Raw genomic sequence first — 21021 nt, forward strand, 5'->3', positions numbered from 1 at the left:
TCTATCAAAGTTGTGTGCGGCCTGTGTACCACAAGATGTCGCGCATGTATTAGGCTACAGTATGAAAAATGAGTGTTCACAGCACTCTTATAATCTTATTTAAAAAGCAAAAGTAAAATAAGTACAACAAATGAACAGATGGTGTCCAAGTGACCAATGTATAACTTTTTAATACTTTCACCGATAGCATGTTATCCATGGTAAATATAGCCGCACACAATAAAACAATTATTTGGCTACCTCCTCCTCCACACTGTCAGAAAATAAGGTGAACATACACGAATCAGACATATGCATGATCGTATAGATTAAAGTGCATATGTACTGTGGATAGTTTACGATTGAATAAATGTAAGAATACAATTACGCACTAATTACGCACTGGTTTAGGCACTACGTGATTCATTATTTTGTCTCTGGGCGCTGCATGACATGCCTTTATTATACATGTATTTTGAAACAATCATTCTACAGATTCCAGAACATATAATAAAATGGCAGTTAGTAGAGGATAATCAACTGCAAACTATCACATTTCATTCCGCGTTATTGCCTTGGATGTTGCGTTGGATACAGATGTGCTGTGGAGGCGGGGTGGTTGCCACGCGCTGCACTGCACAGTTCAACCCCAGGAAAGTGGGAGGGAGACCCAGTTCTTGTAGTCCGCCGAAGTGATGATGCTTATACTTACAGAGTTTCAAGTGGTTGCAGAGTAAACCTTGAACTGGGACACATAACCAATGAGCTTTCCCGAGCACCTCCCCAAACTCTGATTACAATTTCCCAATGTTTACACATGACGCAAATGCATAAAACCCACAGAAAGCAGCAATCAGCCCAGCAGACAGGTAGAATATGGAAGTGAGTCATATACTGAGGACGGAGGATTTTGCACTAAGAGGATTTACAGCGGCAATGTTTTAAAAATACGGCGCCTTGGATTATTCTCTGTCGTACTGATCTCTGATTTAATAGATTTCAGAGTGAACACGATTCACTAGTCGTTCTTTTCAATTCCTGATCACTGCATTAATTCATAAATACAAACATGACCATGTTCTTAAGGACAGTTATTCTCCTCTACTTTGTGATTATACTCTCCAAAAGCGTTCATTGCATGGAGAGTGAGCTTTGCTTCCCTATCAGACTGGATGACCAAAACTATGAGATTAATGATTTTAACAACGCCGAGGATATTACGGGAAGAATTGTTCTTAAAATAAATGCCTTCCAGCAGGATTTTGTGCTCGATATACATCCAGATTCACATTTTCTTGCCCCATCCATCTCTGCGCAAGGCGCTGCCTCAGCCTCCAATCCTGCTACAAGCGCTGATATGAGCCGGTGCTTTTACTCTGGTTATGTCAACTCAGACCGGTATTCATACGCAGCATTGAGCCTATGCAAGGGTTTACAAGGCGCATTTGGTTTCAAAGGGTGGGAATATTTCATCAGTCTAGTCCGCAATGACACAACTTCAAGAAATATCGAGAGCGCGCACATTATCCGACGTCGTACCAACGAAAACCTCAGCGGCAATTCAACCTCCAGGTGCGCAGTGGACACTGGTATGAGTCAAGAGGCTGCAAAGTCTTTGGAGAAATACAAGCACTTAAAAGGACACAATGTGACTGAAACTATGTTGAAAGGCATGGGTAGATCCAAAAGATTCGCCTCCATTCCCAGATACGTCGAGACGCTGGTCGTCGCCGATGAGTCCATGGCGAAATTCCATGGAGATGACCTTAAACATTACCTCTTGACCCTTATGTCAGTGGCAGCTAGACTCTACAAACACCCCAGTATTCTCAACTCCATCAGCATCGTAGTTGTCAAGTTCATGGTGATAAGTGATGATGACAAAGGACCCAAAGTGTCCGGTAACGCAGCGATGACTCTGCGTAACTTTTGCACTTGGCAGAAAAAAATGAACAAGAATAACGACAAGCATCCTGAATATTGGGATACAGCTATCCTTTTCACCAAGCAGGTAAGGATGGGCATTATTTTTCCGACAGGGGGTGCTCTGTGACATCCTGGGGTCATCAGAGAATTGAAAACATGCCATGGGATGGTGATATGTTGTGTGCAAATGCGCTTACATGTGCGCAATGGCATGGATTCTCAGTGGTTAGTACAGTTGTTTCTTATTCAGAATTGCTGCTGAACTTGCATTCAAATATAAACTTGATATCTAGATTGAACCTTTGCAAGGCCAATTCAGAACACCATCCTCTGACGTCCTGTGCTTTTGTCTGATGACTCTGCTGCTATGCATTCCAACACAGTGGGGCATGGGATTCCTGGAATATGGATAGGGACACCAAAACGTATATGTCACCATAGACACTACAAAGCTGTATTAAAATGTCACAAAGTATACATACATTAATTTGCATAATATATTTTCCACAATATCAATATATGAATGACTATATGGACTCTTTAATGTTAATCTAATTGATTTGCACTCAAACACACTCACCACCTCTGGTGAACTCTGAGATAATCCCCAGCTGTTGTGGACCAACCACCCATTACTCAGAGCCTAACTTCGTTGAGACGAGGCTTTGCCTACTGTAGTTTGAAAGCCTGGGGAAATCCTTTGCAGAAAGTAGCTACAAAGGGGTGGAAACTTGTTTGAAATAAGTGACGCCTCGCAAACCTCAAACCAATCAAATACCTTGCTTGGGTGGAGCTAAACAAAACAAAATTCCTTTTTTCCATCAGATCTTTTTCCATTTTCTCCAATGTTGCAAGCTAGCATATGTAACATCTCTGCAAAATAGTCCTACCTAGTTGGAAAAGATGACACATTCTATGGGCATCTGGGGGAGAGTTCTTGGAATGTAACAGTCAATGCAATTGTGAGCACATTCTCCCATCGCTCCATCCAGTTAAATCCACGCCAGATCAGCTAATCTTAATTTCATCCAAACCTCCAAATGAGGCGTGAGAACAACGTGATTTGGAAGTATGGCTACATGAGACTACTCAGATTCAAACAAGACTGTACATGCATCCTTCCACGAGAGGCAAGCCATGGATGGGACATGACCCCAGTTGACCATAACTACCAGATAATGGTTTGAGGGGGGCAGTTATTTTAAATTGAATGGGAAACCCCCCCCTGAAATGTTTTCTCTGTACCTCTTCATTTGAGCCCTGTGATGGAGGTCAGAGTTCATGTCACTCCTAACATTCCTTCCAATTACTCAATGTGTTGCAAGATAAGCCATCAGCCATATGAAGGCCTTAACTTCTCAACCAAATTTCAGTCATGACATGCCAAATTAGACACACAGGCAGGCAGACAGTCAGGCAGGCAGACAGGCAGGGAGAGTAGATTGAACAAGTGTTTAGTAATCCTTTTCCTTCATGAATAGCCAGAGCAGTTTGTCCATGGTTTACTACCCAGTTCCAGGTCTAGGACAGGTGAACTTTTGGTGGGAAGAGATTCACTTCACACTTCCAATAGAGGCAGCGTACAAATGCACTCTCCAAGATTTCATGTGATAGAATGAATGAGACTGATGTCATTTAGGTGATCTCACATACCAGATTGGGCCATACAGCATATTATGTCATGATCATTTTTTCTCAACCATAATAATAATTCTCTAACAAACATACTCAACTGAATAAGCTTTCAAAACCTACACAAATTAACCTATCTTATTTTACCTGTACTCTCTGAAACCGAGGAACTTTAGTCCCCTGAAGGATGCAACAATCGGAAGTGTCTCTGTTTCTCTAGACCATCCCCATCCTGCCTCCAGCTGTAAATGCTTCAGCCCATCCCACCCCCACCCTAACTGAGGATGCCTGCTCCCCATTAAACATGCCCGAGGGGGGATAGGAAGGGGGGATCTATGTGCACATGTCAGAGATCCCTATCCCTCCACGTCTCTGGCCCACCTGCTTGCCCCCAGTGTGAAACCAGCACTAGAGGAGCACTCCACAGCTGCAGTCAGCCGGCAGGGACACTTCCACTGTACATTTCATTTCATCAGCTTGCTCTGCTTTATTAGTTTATTCTTTGACTTGTTTATCTATGTTTGTGTATATTTCTAGTCATATCGATGTTTCTTTCGTGTCACCTCTTTGTTCATGTTGATACTTTCTGTCTTTGTCAACTTATCACGTAAAGAACCTATCAGGGATTGGAAGATCTTTTTTACTTTTAAATTAATCATACTGTATATAGCCATTTATTCTTTAGGAATATAGCTTATAAATGCCTCATGAGCTTAGTTCAACTGTTTTACCTCATCATAACCTAAAATATACTCCATTACACCATTGTTTGTAAAAAACAACAACAACAACAACAAGTAAACAAACATTGTATAGCTTCAAAACATGGTTAAAACTATAATTAATTTTGATCTCATGGATGGTCAGTTCTTGCATCCACACTGTAGCTCCGTCTATGAATTTGAGAGTGCTAACATTTCTCCAGCCCCATTCCTCGGCTGTTTACCAATAAAAGTGGTGGGGGGACTGTGTTGTTGTTGTTTGAGTCCCAGATTGCCCCTTTAATATCATTAAGAATTCAGGGTCATAATTCAATGTTCTATAATTGGCCTATATTTGGAAGGAATGGATGCAAACTATAACATGTATCTCAAATACTGTGCATACATGACATACAGTATCTTATTGCAGTTTACTTAGCATGTAAGGGCCGGTTTCCCAGACACAGATTAAACCTAATCCTAGACTAAAATGCATAGCCAATGAAGATTTTCTATTGAAAATCGTATTTAGTCCAGGACTAGGCTTAATCTGTGTCCGGGAAACCGGCCCTAAATGTTTTAGGGGAAAGACAGTTGATGATTGTCAACTGTTGAAGTATGTTGAAGGTTTTGAAGAACAACCACATATTATAGGTTTCACAATTTACAGTAGTAGTCTCTATTAAAACTTACCTTCAGTAATTTCCACTTTATCGGTCCCTCAGATTTACACCTAATAAAAGGGCTTTAGGAGCACTGGCAAGGTGAAGTGGCATAGTTGGCCATCATCAAGCTCTTTTCTTCAACTGACAAAGAAGCCCTGCAAGCCACTTTAAACAGCACCCTATGAGCCTGTCATCCCAACCACTAAATAACAAACAAGCTCAAGACAGCCTACTACAAGTATGCAATTACCCATGAGTATGACTAATGGAGAGAGAGAGAGACTGATGGACGTGTCTGCACATTGGATATGGCAAATATAGCAATCGTGCCAGTATGTACTGTATCAGCTTAACCATTATAATAAAGAATCATTTTTCTCTGTGCAACATTTATAAGCATAGAAACAGTTTTTAGACATGCAACGTCAATGGGAATAATATAGAAATATATTAAATACATGTAGAAATGTTTAGAAAAGATTAGACATGCTTGTTGTTGAATTAATCATGCAAGAAATGAGCAAAGGAATAAGTAGAGTTTTAGCATGTTATTCATGGCTCTACAGTAACATTTGTCACCATTGGCAACAGCACAGTTGTGTGAGGTAAACCTTTCAAAGCATGGGCTCATGATTCAAAACATTCTGTAATGGGACTTGTGAGAGGAAGAGAAAAATACTTGAAACAATCACTTTCAGTTAACTTATTCCCTTGGGCATTCTGACCGTTTCACATGAGAAATGAGCTTTAATATCCCATAACATTGGAGGGGATGTGAAAGACTAACAGAGTTCACCTTCAGCTGTGAAGCTGTAATTATGAGAGGGGATACTCCCAATGGGACCTACAATTACCCAACAGCCCCTCCTGTCAACTCATTTTTTTACTGTCTTTTATTGCCAGTAATCCTGACTTCTTTGTGCCCCACTCCCACCCCACCCTTCATTCCCGTTGTGTCTGTCTTTACAAATAACCACTTTGATTGAACATACTAAAGCTGAGCTGTGGTGAATACAGGCATGTCTTGTAGCTATGACTCAGAGAGAGTGGGAGAAGTAGTGAGTGATAGAGAGAGGATTGAGAATGCACATATGGAACAGTTTGGACTTTATAAAGGCCTAATGAAAGTCTTATGTTGATACCTCTGGGTGCCAATTGGGTCAGTGCTGTTTGAGCAGTATTTTCTGACACAGTGGTGATGAAGAGATTTGGCCAGACTGGGGGGTGATGATAATGAGGGAATATGGCTTTATGTAATGTCACCCTGTTGGGCTGTATCATGACACTGGTACTGAATATGAGGTATCGTCTTCATTAGCTATACCTCGGCACTGTTAGAGTTTAATTTGTGTGTTTTATGAAGACTACTGAGCTCTCCACAGGAGTAGCCATGGTTTACCCTGCAGCTTGTGAGATGTCTCGATGGTTCGCACAGAATGTGCACTGTATGTGAAAACCCCTTTTCCAAAAGATTAGTAATGGATTCTGACCATAAACCTGCCAAATTCATATTTCCCCAGAGAAGGATGGATGGTAGTAACTCTACACTAAGTTTGCTATTAACTTCCCTGATAGACACCAGGGTAAAGGGAAAAAAATACACCTAAGTATTTCCAGATCTCATAAAAGCTGCCTGTGATATTGGTGAATTAGATCTATTCTGCAGTAGCCATCACAACCTGCAGTTGTGTTGTAGCTCCTCTTTTCTCATGCCTGCTGTTGCAGCTCTGTGCAACTTCTTGCTTTTGAATGTACCCCAGTTCCAATTGTGCAGCCACTGGCAGACTTGCTTATGGAGATAGTGCTGATTTCTATGCCCAACTCTGTGGAGAGGATGCCATAGAAACAGGTCACCAAAGACCAGTGGAGCTTTTAGGATTTGTCAGGATCGGCACTGGTTACTAAACAGCTGGGTCCACAGAATGGAAAGATATATAGCGGATGTGAGAAGTAGGTCAGAGCTGAAAACATAGCTCATTGCCGTTTAGTATCTTTGTTCTGTCTGTCCTGTATTTTTTGTGTTAATAAGCAGTTCCACACACAGACGCGCACATGCGCGCACACCCACCCATCCGCCCATCCACCCACCCACGCGCACACACACACACACACACACACACACATACACACACACACACACACACACACACACACACACACACACACACACACACACACACACACATACACACACACACACACACACACACACACATCTGGATCCGATTTTCATCTATTTCAACAATTGTGGTGTATACTGTAAATAATTTGTCACAGTCCTTTAGGGCTTCACTTTGGATAGGCTTTTATATGCCAGATCAAAGTTGTGAGGGGCTTGGGACTGGGAGGTTTTAAGTGTGTTTTGGGGGGGATTGTGGCATGGAAGTTCTCAATAGTGGATGTAATGGGCTTTAGCTGCAATGGCTGGCCATTACTGTCCTCATCTACAATACTGTTAGAATCCAATTGGTACTGTTTAAGTGAGCCAGTCCTTTTTAGGAACTGGGCAGAAGGGCGTTGCTGCATGGTTACTATGGTTGTCAGTGAGCCCTGTGATTATGAGGTGCAGTCAACTGATCCAAATGGATACTCACCGAAATTGTGTTTAAAACTTTGTGGTGAAGAAATAGATCATTTGGAACCTTTTTTTTTTGTTGCAAAAAAAATGCAACTGTGAAATGAGACCAAAGGTGTTCTGGGAATTTCCATACATGCATTCCCATTGAAAGAGCTTGACATTTGTAATAATTTGTCAGGATATAAAGACACTGACTCTAACCACAATACTGTACATATTGTATGTATATTGTATTGTCCTTCTCTTCCATGGTCTGTCATAAACAGAGCAACAAGCAGGGCAGACAACCAGAGGGTGAAATGTATGAGAGATGAGTGTTGGTCTGACCAGTGTGTGTTTGTCTTCATATCCAGGACCTGTGTGGAGCCTCTACTTGTGACACACTGGGCATGGCCGACGTGGGCACTATGTGTGACCCCAAGAGGAGCTGCTCTGTGATCGAAGATGATGGCCTTCCCTCTGCCTTCACCACTGCCCACGAGCTTGGTGAGTCTGCTCAGTCACCACCCTCCTTTACACAAACCAAGATCGTCACCAAAACCCCAGCTCAGTGTTTTGCGGGAGTGTGGGAAAATGTAATATTTGCTCCACAAAACTACCCCAGATTCCCTCATGACTGTTGCTTATACAGTCTAATGTAGGACCCCAGTATCATATTGTCCTTACAGATTCAATTGTACAATGTTTACTGTTAAACTGATTAACAAAGATGAGCTGTTTGACTTATTTCTATCTTGGCTTAACAACCAGAAAGATAAGCAGGTAAACACCCAGTAACTATTGACAAACAAAGAGGAGACAGCTGACGTGTTAGTGTGCTGTTTGCGTCTCTCCCTGACAGGGCACGTCTTCAACATGGCCCATGACAATGTGAAGGCCTGTGAGGAGGTGTTTGGGAAGCTGAAGGAAAACCACATGATGTCACCTACCCTCATCAAGATCAACCGCACCAGCCCCTGGTCCCCCTGCAGCGCTGCCATCATCACCGATTTTCTGGACAGTGGGCATGGTGAGCCACCCTCACCCCTGACCCCTGACCCCTGACCCCTGCCTTCTGGTTTAGGTAGCATGGAGAAGGAGAGAGAGTACTTGATAAAGAGGTGTGAAGCTCAGTTGAAGTTTGCTCGACTGTGGTGCTTAAGTTAAGTCATAGGTTGGCAACATGCAAACATTTGAGTTTTGTCTTAGCAACGGGCTGATCACATTCAGAAAGCACATGCCCATCCTAATGCACTTCACACATAATCACAGAGGCTGGTTTGTTCTGAGGCTGTTCTGCTACAAGGGCTTGTTCAGGAGCAGACTGAATTTGTCTCTTATTTTGTTGCTTAATAATCTTGCAGTGTCTATCAGCAAAGGTGCCCTGCACTGGTAACTTCAAACATCAGATATGGGTGGCTCTGATGTAAAGACATGCACCCATATAGGACGTCTTCAGTGCACTGTCTATCCAGTAGCGTATACTGTACAACTTTCACTCTGACAATGTTAGAGAGGGCTGTGCAGAAATCCATGCTACTGAAGGCAGCTAGAGCATCTGCCAAGCGGGGCAAACCACAAGGTCTGGACCCAGATCAGTGACAGTGTTATTTCAAGGCCTGCTATCCTGACCATCTGTCCCAAATTAGAGAGGATGTTCAACAGAGAACCACCACGGCGAATTTGGCAGCTAGGTGTAGTCCCCAGTGTTTCCCACACAGGTTAAAATAGAAAAATGGTCTGTCCGTTTTTGTGCCCTTTGGAGGAAATTCCTCGGGACAGAAAAGACAAATACCAATTCACACACAGAGATGTGGAGTATCACCATGGCAATATTGTTGGCCTCCAGTGTGTGCATTCTCTATTGGATGTAAATAAGTTAATGTTGAGAAGTGGTTTCTCCTGATCTCCTATCATTTGAGTGCAAAGACAGGAGTGTCTTACTGAGTGTTAAAACACCAACGCCCATGATCTACTCATTTTTGTATGGTAGCCTTTCATGTTCCAATAGCACTAGCTTGTCAAACCCAGAGTATTTTTAGACTTTTCCAGGAAAAGGTCGTCTGTGCTTCTTATCGTAACTCCAGTCTGCACGACAGACACTAGGCAGACGCCTCTGGCACAGCGAGTGGTTGAACAAGAGTGGACCATGTGTGTGTATATTTAAGGAGAGAAACTTGCCCCCCTCAGTGTGTGTGTGTGTGTGTGTGTGTGTGTGTGTGTGTGTGTGTGTGTTTGTGTGGCGTTGGTCTTTGGCAACTCAGTGCAATGAACCATCAGCAGTTTCTGAAGCCCCAGCTTCAAAGGGCCAACCTCACAAGGTCATTACTGGGTGACTGGCTAAGAGGCCATGCACTTTGTTTAATCTGCACACACATATGCACACATATGCACACACACGCACACTCACGCACACACACACACACACACACACACACACACACACACACACACACACACACACACACACACACACACACACACACAAAGCCTGATCTTCTTTCGTAGAATGTATGTTTTACTTGCAGCCTTATAAAAGACAAGATAAACACACACAGTGAATTGCATCAAAAGTATGACTGGTATGTATATAAAGCACAGTTTTTGTGAAGACAGGTGGACTAGATGTGTTTGAGAGTTTGGGATTACAGAAAATCAGCCACAGCTGAGCACTTAAACTCAGCACTTGAACCTTACAGTAAACCCTGTGTGTTGTTGTAGCTCATAGCTCATGCTCTCTCTTTCAGGGGAATGTCTGTTGGACCAACCTCAGAAGCCCCTGGCTTTGCCTGACATGCTCCCCGGCGCCTCCTACAGCCTGGATCGGCAGTGCGAGCTGGCATTTGGAGAGGGCTCCAAGCCCTGTCTTTTTATGCAGGCCCCCTGTGGCCGGCTGTGGTGCACTGGAAAGACCCGCAATCAGCTGGTGTGTCAGACACGTCATTTCCCCTGGGCAGACGGCACCAACTGTGGGGATATGGACAGCTCTGCATGCGGGGGGTCTGCACTGACAAGCAAGACATCCACAAGGCAAAGGTATGGCACACACACACACACACACACACACACACACACACACACACACACACACACACACACACACACACACACACACACACACACACACACTCTTACACAGCAGTGTGAGATGTGTCATGTCTATGGAAACAGGAATGTGCCAGTGCAGACCTCTGTGGAGTGTGATGACGGAATGCCCATGTTGTCATCTTCACTATGATAACCCTCTTGGCCTTGGTTCTTCAGGTGGACGGGCGCTGGGGGAAGTGGGGCACATTTGGCTCTTGCTCTCGCACGTGTGGTGGTGGCGTTCAACTGGCCAAGAGGGAGTGTGACAATCCAGTGCCAGCAAATGGGGGAAAATACTGCCAAGGGGTACGGGTCAAGTACCGCTCCTGCAACCTGAACCCCTGCCCTGACACAGGTATAAGTTGGCTCAGATCATATAACGACAGTATGTTCAATGTTTCTGTCCTCCCCACATGGTAATCATCTTCGACCTTGTGACACCTATAGGTAAAAGCTACCGCGAGGAGCAGTGTGAGGCCTTCAACGGCTTTAGTCTTAACACCAACCGTCTCACTCCCTCCGTGGTATGGGTACCCAAGTACTCTGGGGTCTCCCCCAAGGACAAGTGCAAGCTCATCTGCAGGGCCAACGGCACAGGCTACTTCTATGTCCTGGCCCCCAAGGTTAGTATGCAGCGGGTGTCGTGGGTTCAGTCTTTATGCTGTAGATGTGCTCACACATTACTGGTCACACTCATGATATCTGGCCTGAACTCATCCATGGCAATATATCCAATCATTGTGGCTGTTTTTTTTGTTCCTCATCAACTTGAATGGAACATAATCATATGACTGATATATTTGATTGTAGTATACTGTATATATATATAGTATAAAGGCTGTAAAAAAAAAAGTACCTTTATATGAATGAGCTTTAGAAGAGAGCAATGGCAGATAGTCAAGTACTATGAAACTACTTGTATGGAGCTGAATTCCTTCACCATAGTGAATAGTGTATGGTTAGCTGTATGGACACACATGCATGAATATATAACAGCGTCAGAGCTCACTGAGGAGCGAGGAGAAGAAAGGAATGAAGAGGAGATGGGGAGAGGGCTTATCTCTCTCAGATAGAGGGGTGTGGAGTGAGCCAGAGCAGGACCCTCAGTCACGGCATGGAGGGGTATCCACACAAACACACACACACACACACACACACACACACACACACACACACACACACACACACACACACACACACACTACATTTCACACAGCTATACTATCATATAGGAGTGAGTGGCAGACATGCTGAGGCACAAGGGAATAACAGCAAAGCACTACTGAGCTTGTAACATTGGAAGAGCACTGTTGGTGTGTTAGCTTCTCAATAATGAACTACAGAATCAAAAGTATGGAGACATCTTCAACTCCTTTCCAACAAAAGGGCTTTGTACAGGTAACGTGGCATTCTTGGTGCTGGTTATTGACATGACATGTCATGTGATGGGAGAACAGGCTGAGGCAGTACTCAGACACACGTTGAGTTATCAGTCACATATTTCACCGGTGGCCTGACCCCTGCCAACACAGACGGGTGTGCAGACAGATCTGGTTGGTTGCCTCCAGTCAGACTGATCATGTGTTGGGGTCATGGGTCTGAATGTTAACTCAGTGTTTTCTTCTGCCTTTCTTCTGAGGTGTATGGCCCAATCACTGTAGGCATGTCAAAAACAATCAAAGCAGGAGATCTGTGCATACCATATAACAAAGTTGTTGAGCATAAAGAACGTGCAATATAATTACATATAATTTGTGCATGCCACGCACACCTGTAATCACCCACGTAACGTATAGGTTAAAAATGTATTTTTTTGGGTATTACAGTATATTAATTCTGTCTATGATCCTGTGATGCAGGTGGTGGATGGAACGCCCTGCTCTCCAGACTCCTCAGCAGTGTGTGTCCAGGGGAGGTGCATCAAGGCTGGCTGTGACGCCAAACTGGGCTCCAATAAAAAGTTTGACAAGTGTGGCGTGTGTGGAGGAGACAACAAGAGCTGCAAGAAGGTGTCAGGTCTCTTCACCAAGCCCATGTGAGTTAGCCTTCATAGAACGTGTATTGTATGAAGTCATAAAATGAATGGATGATTTATTTTCATATTTTCAATCGTAAACATTCAATAGCTTTCATTGATTTCTGTTTATCTTGTGTTTCCCTCCAGACACGGCTACAACTTTGTTGTCATGCTGCCTATGGGAGCCTCCAACATAGACATCCGGCAGCGGGGCTACAAGGGCATTGTCGCTGATGACAACTACTTGGCGGTGAAGAACAGCCAGGGCCAGTACCTGCTGAATGGGAACTATGTGGTGTCGGCTGTGGAGAGGGACATCATAGTGAAGGGCAGCCTGCTACGCTACAGTGGTACCGCAGGGCTGGCTGAGACCCTGCAGGCTGTCAAGCCGCTCCGCGAAGCCCTGACCGTGGAGGTGCTGTCTGTGGGCCAGATGACCCCTCCTCGCATCCGCTACTCCTTCTACCTGGCCCGTGAAAGCAAGGAGGACAAGGCCCTGAAGAAGGAGGGCCGGGCACGCTCCCACAACAGTGTCCTGGCAGAAGAAGGTGGGGGGGAGAAGGGAGGAGACCTCCTGAAGAAGACCTCCTACAGCAAGCAGGGGCCTGTCCCAGGGAAGTGGTCTACCACGGGGTGGGACGAGTGCTCAGTGACGTGCGGGAGTGGGCTCCAGAGGAGGATGGTGCAGTGCCTGGGGCCGGACGGGGAGCCGGGGCTGGACTGTGAGCTCACACAGAGGCCTTCGGCCATCAGAGTGTGTGGGGACCCCTGTCCTGTGTGGGACATTGGGGAGTGGTCGCCCTGCTCCAAAACCTGCGGGAAGGGCTTCAAGAGGCGGCCTCTGCGCTGTACCACCCAGACTGGGCTTCTTCTGCCCCGGGACCACTGCTCCGGCAGCAAACGCAAGCCACAGGAGCTGGACTTCTGTTCCTTAAAGCCCTGTTAGTGAATACCCCCCTCCCCTTCCAAATCTACAGCCCCTCCTCAACTGACTGGTATGTTTGTCAAATAATGTATTCGACAAAGAAAAGAAAACCGAAAAAAAAATCACCTAACGATCCAGAACTGTATTTGTTCTGGTGCATTAGCATCAGCCTACAAACTGGGACAGACATGAAGGAGACAAAGGACACAGTACCAGGGCGGAGCATAGTGAGAGACACACAGGCAAAGACAGAGAGAGGGATTTTCGCTGTTAACAATTCTTTGGTGATTGATTATAATCACTCAGACTTCAGAGTTACACACAGATGTCCACCTCTGATTGTAACACAACTACACAACAATTTTGAGGGTCAACTACGAACAATTGGTGTTAATTGTATGTGTGTTGCATCCATTGTATTCTTGGTAGGTGCCAATAGATGAAGAATGTCCATTCGCCAGCAATCAATTGTATTTACCGGATATGTCTGGAACCAGAGCACCACATTTTCCCTTTTAGTTGTCATTGTTACATTATGATTATCATAATGTCATTCTCAATGACATTTGTTTCAGGTTCAGTCAAGGTTCTGTGGATAAACCAGTACACTTAGTAGCTGGAGAGCCAAATATCCACAAAACTATCTTACTTGCTTGTTGGAAAGCCAAACAGTTTTGAAAGGAAATCTGCTCACTGGACCAAGACATAATGCCCTTGTACTGCATGAGAATTTATTCTGCCTTTACCCCTTCCAATACAGAGGGAGTAAGTTAGCAATACGAATGGTCTTACTATAGTGAGGAGTGTAACCGTTCGAAAGATACATTATCAAGGTAATCCAATCTGCTCAGTGACTGGCCTACAGTAACTGGAGTTCAGGAGGTTGATCATTTCAGACCTAGTGATTCTGCAAGCACAGAACATGATAATAGAATGTCTGTTATGTTGTGCATAGATGCATTATGTTCTGCTCCTTTATAACATGAATTGAAAACATGTCTACCATTTTTAGCAATGACAAAAAGGGGTAGTTCAATGGATATGTGTCCCTTGTGCTCTCCTTGCAAACAAGGGAGAAACAAACATTAACGTTCAACAGACTTCTAACAGCAGAAATCATGGAAACAGTTCAAAATAGAAGGCTGAAATCACAGTGGTGGCTTTTGAAAAAGTACGTTGTTATACCCTAAAAGCCAAATGGGACAGGAAACACTGCCCACTCCACCATCTGCACTCTGTCAGCTGGTATGTTAGCCAGCTCTCAGTGATTTCATCATCCTCTAAATTAGGCTGCACCCCACACTTCACTGCCTTTACCACGTTCAGCAGAGATGTTGACTTAGCCTGATTCCCTCCCCCCCCCCAATACATGTACATGGACAGACAGAGTGATCAAGTCTCTCCTTTCATTTGGTTTGATTGTTTCTTCCTCTTGTTGCCTTCATCATTTAACTGGAGCAATTGTCTCTCCTGTCCAATAGTTGAGCCAGTGGCGCAGCTGCTAATATCACGCCTGTCTGGCACAGTTGCCATAGCTAAGTTATTATCATTGAGATGATCAAGTGATGAAAAAAACCTTGGCCTGATCTCTCTGAGGCTGTACAGAATGTGTGTTCTGCTGGACCTCTTTGTTTGTGTCCACAGCCTGAGGTGAGCTGTTCTTTGTACACAGTTAATGAAATCCCTGTAATCCATTATATGCTTCTTGTTTTGGTTCTTCAGAGGGACCACATTGTCCATCTAAAAGATGGTTCCTGTATTACTTGGAATATTTGTATTTGTCATCTTTTGCACTTTGTACAGCAAAAGAGTTGAATGTCCTGCATGGGCTGTCTTGTATACTATGTATACATCCATTCGGCTGTGCGCAAATAAGTCATGTAAATACTTTTTTTGTTTTTTGTTTTTTTGTCTACGATGGCATTTTGAATTGATTTTGACTTCAAGATATTTATTCCAAATAAAACATTTACAAACAAAGCTCACAATCTTTGCTCTGAAACCTTTTTGGTCATGACAGCCCTCCTCCAGCAATGATGCAAACATATGTATACAACATACAAAGGTTTCTTTCTTTCTACTTGTGTCTGTTAACTATGTGTTTATAGCATATCATTTTCCAGGCATTGTTTAAGAAATCTGGGGCAAGTTGAAAGTCTGGATCATCATCAAAAGAGAGAGAGAACAGAGAGTAAGGAAGAGAGAGAGAGAGAGGAACCAAATTGCAAGCAGGAAAATGCTACATCTGGAGCCTCCCAAAGCACAGCCTTGTACGGCAGTTTGACTTCATTACTAAGGTATATATAGGCACTGAGAGAAAGGGGTCAGAGCCCAGCCCAGCACAGCACAGGAGGTATTGTTGCGGGCTCAAGTATTACATCAAGCAAAAAGTATTGTTATGTCAGTGGTAAGAAAGTTTCATTCAGCTGACCTACATAAAACTGATGGAGCTGTTTTGTTTTTGCCCTTCTTGGCCAGAGATTCGGTTTATGTGGAGTCTGGCTGCAAGTCTTCTCTAAAAAGTTTAATAAGTCTTTATCAAAAAAAACATTTAGAGCAGTGCAGGCACTTTGCAAAAGTGAAAAGTAAAATATCTACTGTAGCAGTGCGTAGAAGATGTCCCTGTTCCAGGGAAAAATATTTCAGAGAGATGCAGATAATTTATAATTTTTCCGAAAACTCTGTTGCATTCCCGAGGCCCAGCTCCATCAGAACTCTTTATCACGGGTAAGGGATCTCAGACTAGATGCTTTTGGAGAGGACCTTGAAATGGAATATTCTAGCCAATGGTTATCTGTGTCATCCACTATCGCTGATGCTAATAAGTGGCCCCATATCCTATGAACTATGAACTACGAACTACCCAACCTTATTTGACACCAGTGCATATGCCCATTGATTTGCTGCTGAGTGATTAGTCTATTGGGGGAGCAGGTTTTAATGGTCTGGGTACAAAATCATCTACCCTCAGCTAATCCTCCTTACCTAGTCCTGTCATTATTATTCATTTTCACCTGGTACTTACACAGTCAATGGGACCTGAGGTATAGGAGGGAGTGGGACCATACTCTCCAATAGAGCCCACTGCCAGAGTATGACAGGATGGAATGAGAAGAAGGGGAAGTCTTTGGAGGAGAGGGAAAATCCGACCTCACCAGAACCGTCACCGTACTTCCTGTTTAAACTATCTGACCCATAAATCCAACTTTTTCCTCTTTCTTTTACCCACCATTTTTGGAGAGACAAAAAGCTGAGCTTCATTTGGTTCAACCACAAAAACAACAGCTGAAGAATTCTGGAGATAATTAGAGTGAGAGGAGGGAGATGACACATTTTCTCTCTCCGTTCTGTCTGATCAGCAGCAGATTCCTGTTTTTGTGGTTATTTCTGAATCAGACAAACTGTCTGGAGACAGTTTAAAAGATAATCGCTCCAAAAGAAATGCTTTGTACAGAGCTCATATGGGGGCTGAGGGTCCGTACTAAAACCACAATTAGAGGTCATATCTGAACCCTTAGGGCAGCACATCGCTGAGGAGGTCTGCTGACTCTGTAGATGGAGCATAATCAGTCTGGTTACAATGTTGGTGTCAGATTCAGGGCTGACTGGAGAAAAGGTCTGCTATTCACAATACACTCCACCTCTCAGTTCAGTGAGTGTTTAACTGAATGTTACTTTTTAACACAATTAATTTTACAGCCTGGTTGGAGCTCCTTCAACCGTCAAACACAATCAACACAGGTCAAGAGTCCTCTGATGAATCTCAGGGCACTCCCATGGCATGCTGCTCTAATAACAGCAATTCCCTCCAATTTATATACAGTAATATATATGATAGATGTTTGTCCACAGATGTTTTTTTTTCTCCCTTTTTCATTACCAAGACATTCTTTTGACCAACCTTCTGCTCTCCATAACTTAGCCTGAGGATTTGAGTCCAGACTCTGAGACAAGTTTAACCCATATTCAAGGATGGTAGGTATTTTACAAACTTTAAAATCAGGGTCATGGGAAAATCTGAGGTTCAACACTGATGTTGATACTGTCTCACAACAAAATCCATTACGTGAGGCTCTGTATAGTCAAAGTCTTCTGGAACCAGTCCAACTGTTATAAAGATGGCGGTCTCACCTGACATAGGGTTTCCTGTAGCCTTGATCTTGTTAAAGAAAACAGGGGGTGAAGCAAGTGGGGAGGCCCTGAGAATGAGGGAGAAGATAGAGCAATCTCCATTCCTCTGGCGGGACAGTAGACCTCCATGGCATTCTATACAGGAAGAGGCAGACTAGTTTCCTCTCAACCCCTATTGGTTTGAGATGCACAGAACCAGACATTTAGCAGATAATCATGGACTTGTTTGAGACTAATCTGGCTCTGTTCTGTGTGTCAGTGTAAGGACTCCCCAGGGTCACTGAGGACATCTGTTTTTCCATAACTGATGATATTGACACAGGCAAAATAAGCCCCAGACTGTCCAAACAGGAGCAATGACAGCTAGCTGCCTTCCAACAATCTGTGCCAATGTCCTGCATAAAAGCATTTTTTTTATTAGAGGTCATACACCATAGACAGTTAATGTTTTACCTCAAAATAAGGTCAAGAGGCAAAAGAGGAACACAACCAAAACTAATAGCCTTTCATGCCTCTACACTGAAAAGAAATGAAGAGACATCTCCCCTTTAAAGTATTTCACAGCAGTAACACTGCAATGATGACATCATGCTTCATTCTCAGGCTCTATAGGCTCTATCTATCTTTTCTGGGAAAATGTGGATGAACTTTGGTGATTGGTGATGTTTTATACTGATACTAATGTAAACTTTATATTCATGTATTTATCTTTTGATGTCTCATAGGCAAATCTCATAGGCAAATACTTTACAGATAGTTTAAAATGTGTATTATTGATTGGTGTTTCGCAATAACTGAGTTTCATAGTACAGTACAAACCAAAATGTCTACAGTTGACAGCTGAGAAAAAAGGGACAGTGTAGCACTTGCATTAGTGATTATGCAGTAAAGTTTGTAACTGCTGTAAAATACTATCTTAACCTGAATTTGCTGAACAATTGTTTTACAAAAAGTCTACGTTTCAGCCTTAATATCTGACATTTTCTTATCTTAGACAATGTTTCAACCCACTGTGCTCTGGTGAATGTGAACATGAGAGGCATAGATTTATCCTGTGTTATGATGACGAGCTCAATTAAAGAGAGGACCTCTATCACTAACCCCCTCCCTCTGAGCTCTGTAAACCCAACTCGTTATTTCACTGAGGCGCTGCTGGACCGAGCGTGGGAAATACTGCTACACTCCATCTGAGGCTCCCTTTCACTCACTATGCATGGGCACGTGAGAACACTGTGAAAAAGACTCAGGGTGCTATGTGAAATGTGTCCTCCATTAACAGCCTGATGAAAGGTTATTTTCCTGCCATAGAAATTCATCCAATGCCGTTCACAGCTCTCTCAAATGCCATTTAAACCTGGATTAAAGGTGAATTAGTGCTGAGGAGACCCAACAGTTGAGTCATCTTGATCTGAATCAAAGGGATGGCTGTGTTCCTCAAGGTGTCTTATCTTAACCAGTATTTGCTTACTGTCCATTGACTGTATTCAGTTGCCTGGATTACCTCATCCCTACTCTTGTGAGATTTAAAGGCAAGACGGGAGATTGAAAAGGACAAAGAAGAAGCTTTATTTGTACACACAAAGCTCTCTCACTGCAAACGCCACAGGAAGCTGAGTCGAAGTGCAGAGTGACAGTTAGGGGCCCAGAGGGGAGTGGGGCAGGGGAGTGGGGCAGGGGGTTGGCATCGCTCGGACTGGACACCCCTAGGGTGAAGCACAGAGAATAAAGAGGCCAACTGCATGGGCCGTGGGATGGGGCAGAACAACTCACACACACAGATAAACAGGCTTTGTTTGTTTAGAGCAAAGGAGCCAGTCTGTGCCAGGGTGTGCCAGTGTGTGTGTATGTGTGTGTGTGTGTGTGTGTGTGTGTGTGTGTGTGTGTGTGTGTGTGTGTGTGTGTGTGTGTGTGTGTCTGTGTCTGTGTGGTGGCACATATTGGTACCACACTGCCAGGAGGAACATTAACAGTTTACTGTAAGCATGACTGGGTAAACACACAGAATATAACTGTAGGGCTGAGGAGTGTTGCTTCAGTACGATTTCAGGACCCATCATTTTTTAGATCTGAATGAAAAGGCAAATGTAACAATGCATACATTTCAATGTTCAGTAACACTTAAACACTAACTTTGAGCATAATGCATTTTAATGCGTTCATAATTGTACAGTCAGGCTTGTTATAAACATTATTGGCTGCATTAAAAGTGTACATACAGTATACTATTTCATAATTATTCGGAGCTAACAGCAATTTTTCATTGAGAAAAAAAAAAGTTTTTCAGACATAACATATTACATATTATACATTAGCACATGCTTATAATGAGTTATAACATTATACATTATACTGTATGCTTTGAAAAAGGGATTACATAATGTTCAAATGAATTATCTAAATTCAGACACGTCAGCAATTACTGTGAAAATGGTCCGCCTTGTGAGATGAACTTTGTTTTAATACAAACTGTATCCGAACATGAGTGTTTAATTTACGTTCCACTTCCCAAGGCATGCCAACTGCAGAGCATCAAGTTCAAACCTGGGGTTTCATATTCCATTTACTCTAATCAAGAGTTTTTTAAGGTCTCAGAATGAAGAGGAAGACTAAGTAGAAACATGTGTGTCTTTATGAGAGGGAATATGGTCAGAACCCCAAATGAGGGGGGGGATGTTTTAGAAATCTGACATTTATTCTTCCCAGAATAATTGGAATGACAAAGGCAAAACTAGGGAAACACAGAATATGGTACAGTATACATCATTGAGTTACCGTTGGTTGTTGTGCACATTCATGGCAAAGCATCAGGATTGAAGATGGCCACTATGGCCACACATATCCTTGCTAAGGTCTTGGGGTGGTCTGGCTCGTCTCTGCCTTATGTTTAATCCCAAGCCAGGGTGAGCTTGACTTGCTTGCCGCCCAGGTTTGCTGATGTGTCCAATATTATGGAAGTTGACCAGGGCATGACAACGATTGGGATTTTCCAAAGACAATAGAAACTGCAATTCATTTTCTCTAAGATTAACATTCACAGAACAGTATTCCGTTTGAATATACAGGTGGAGGTTCCATGTAAACTTTGCAAAGAGACAGCTGCTTAACCAGTGCAGGAACCTTGAGATTTCCATTAAGATGCGTAATCTGAGACCAGCTTCACCATCTCAGTGTTCGGGTACAAGGATATAAAAACATATGAGTCCATGTAAAACAGATCATGTTTGATTTAGCCCAAGCACAACAATACAGGGAATAGGAAATTCAACAGAAACAGTTTGTCTTTGTACAGTGCAGTGTGTGCTATAGATGAGGACTAGAGAGTCCTGCTGCCTGTGGTTTCTGTGTGTTTGGGACTCTGCCATGTCAATTGGGCCCTGCCAGTCCACAGAGACTGAGTTCAT

The 21021-nt window shown here is 43.4% G+C and overlaps 1 protein-coding gene across 1 annotated transcript; it reads left to right on the top strand.

The window, feature by feature from the left end:
• Positions 1-1010: 1010 nt before the first annotated feature.
• Positions 1011-13892, top strand: adamts15a (ADAM metallopeptidase with thrombospondin type 1 motif, 15a). The gene is given in 9 exon segments (XM_083665117.1): positions 1011-1990; positions 7835-7967; positions 8323-8490; positions 10208-10440; positions 10443-10496; positions 10725-10902; positions 10995-11170; positions 12407-12582; positions 12712-13892. Coding segments are annotated over 9 exon segments (2859 nt in total). The 5' UTR covers positions 1011-1048; the 3' UTR covers positions 13511-13892.
• The last annotated feature ends 7129 nt before the right edge of the window (positions 13893-21021 follow it).

The sequence above is a fragment of the Argentina silus genome (assembly GCF_951799395.1).
Source record: "Argentina silus genome assembly, chromosome: 2".
NCBI lineage: Eukaryota > Metazoa > Chordata > Actinopteri > Argentiniformes > Argentinidae > Argentina > Argentina silus.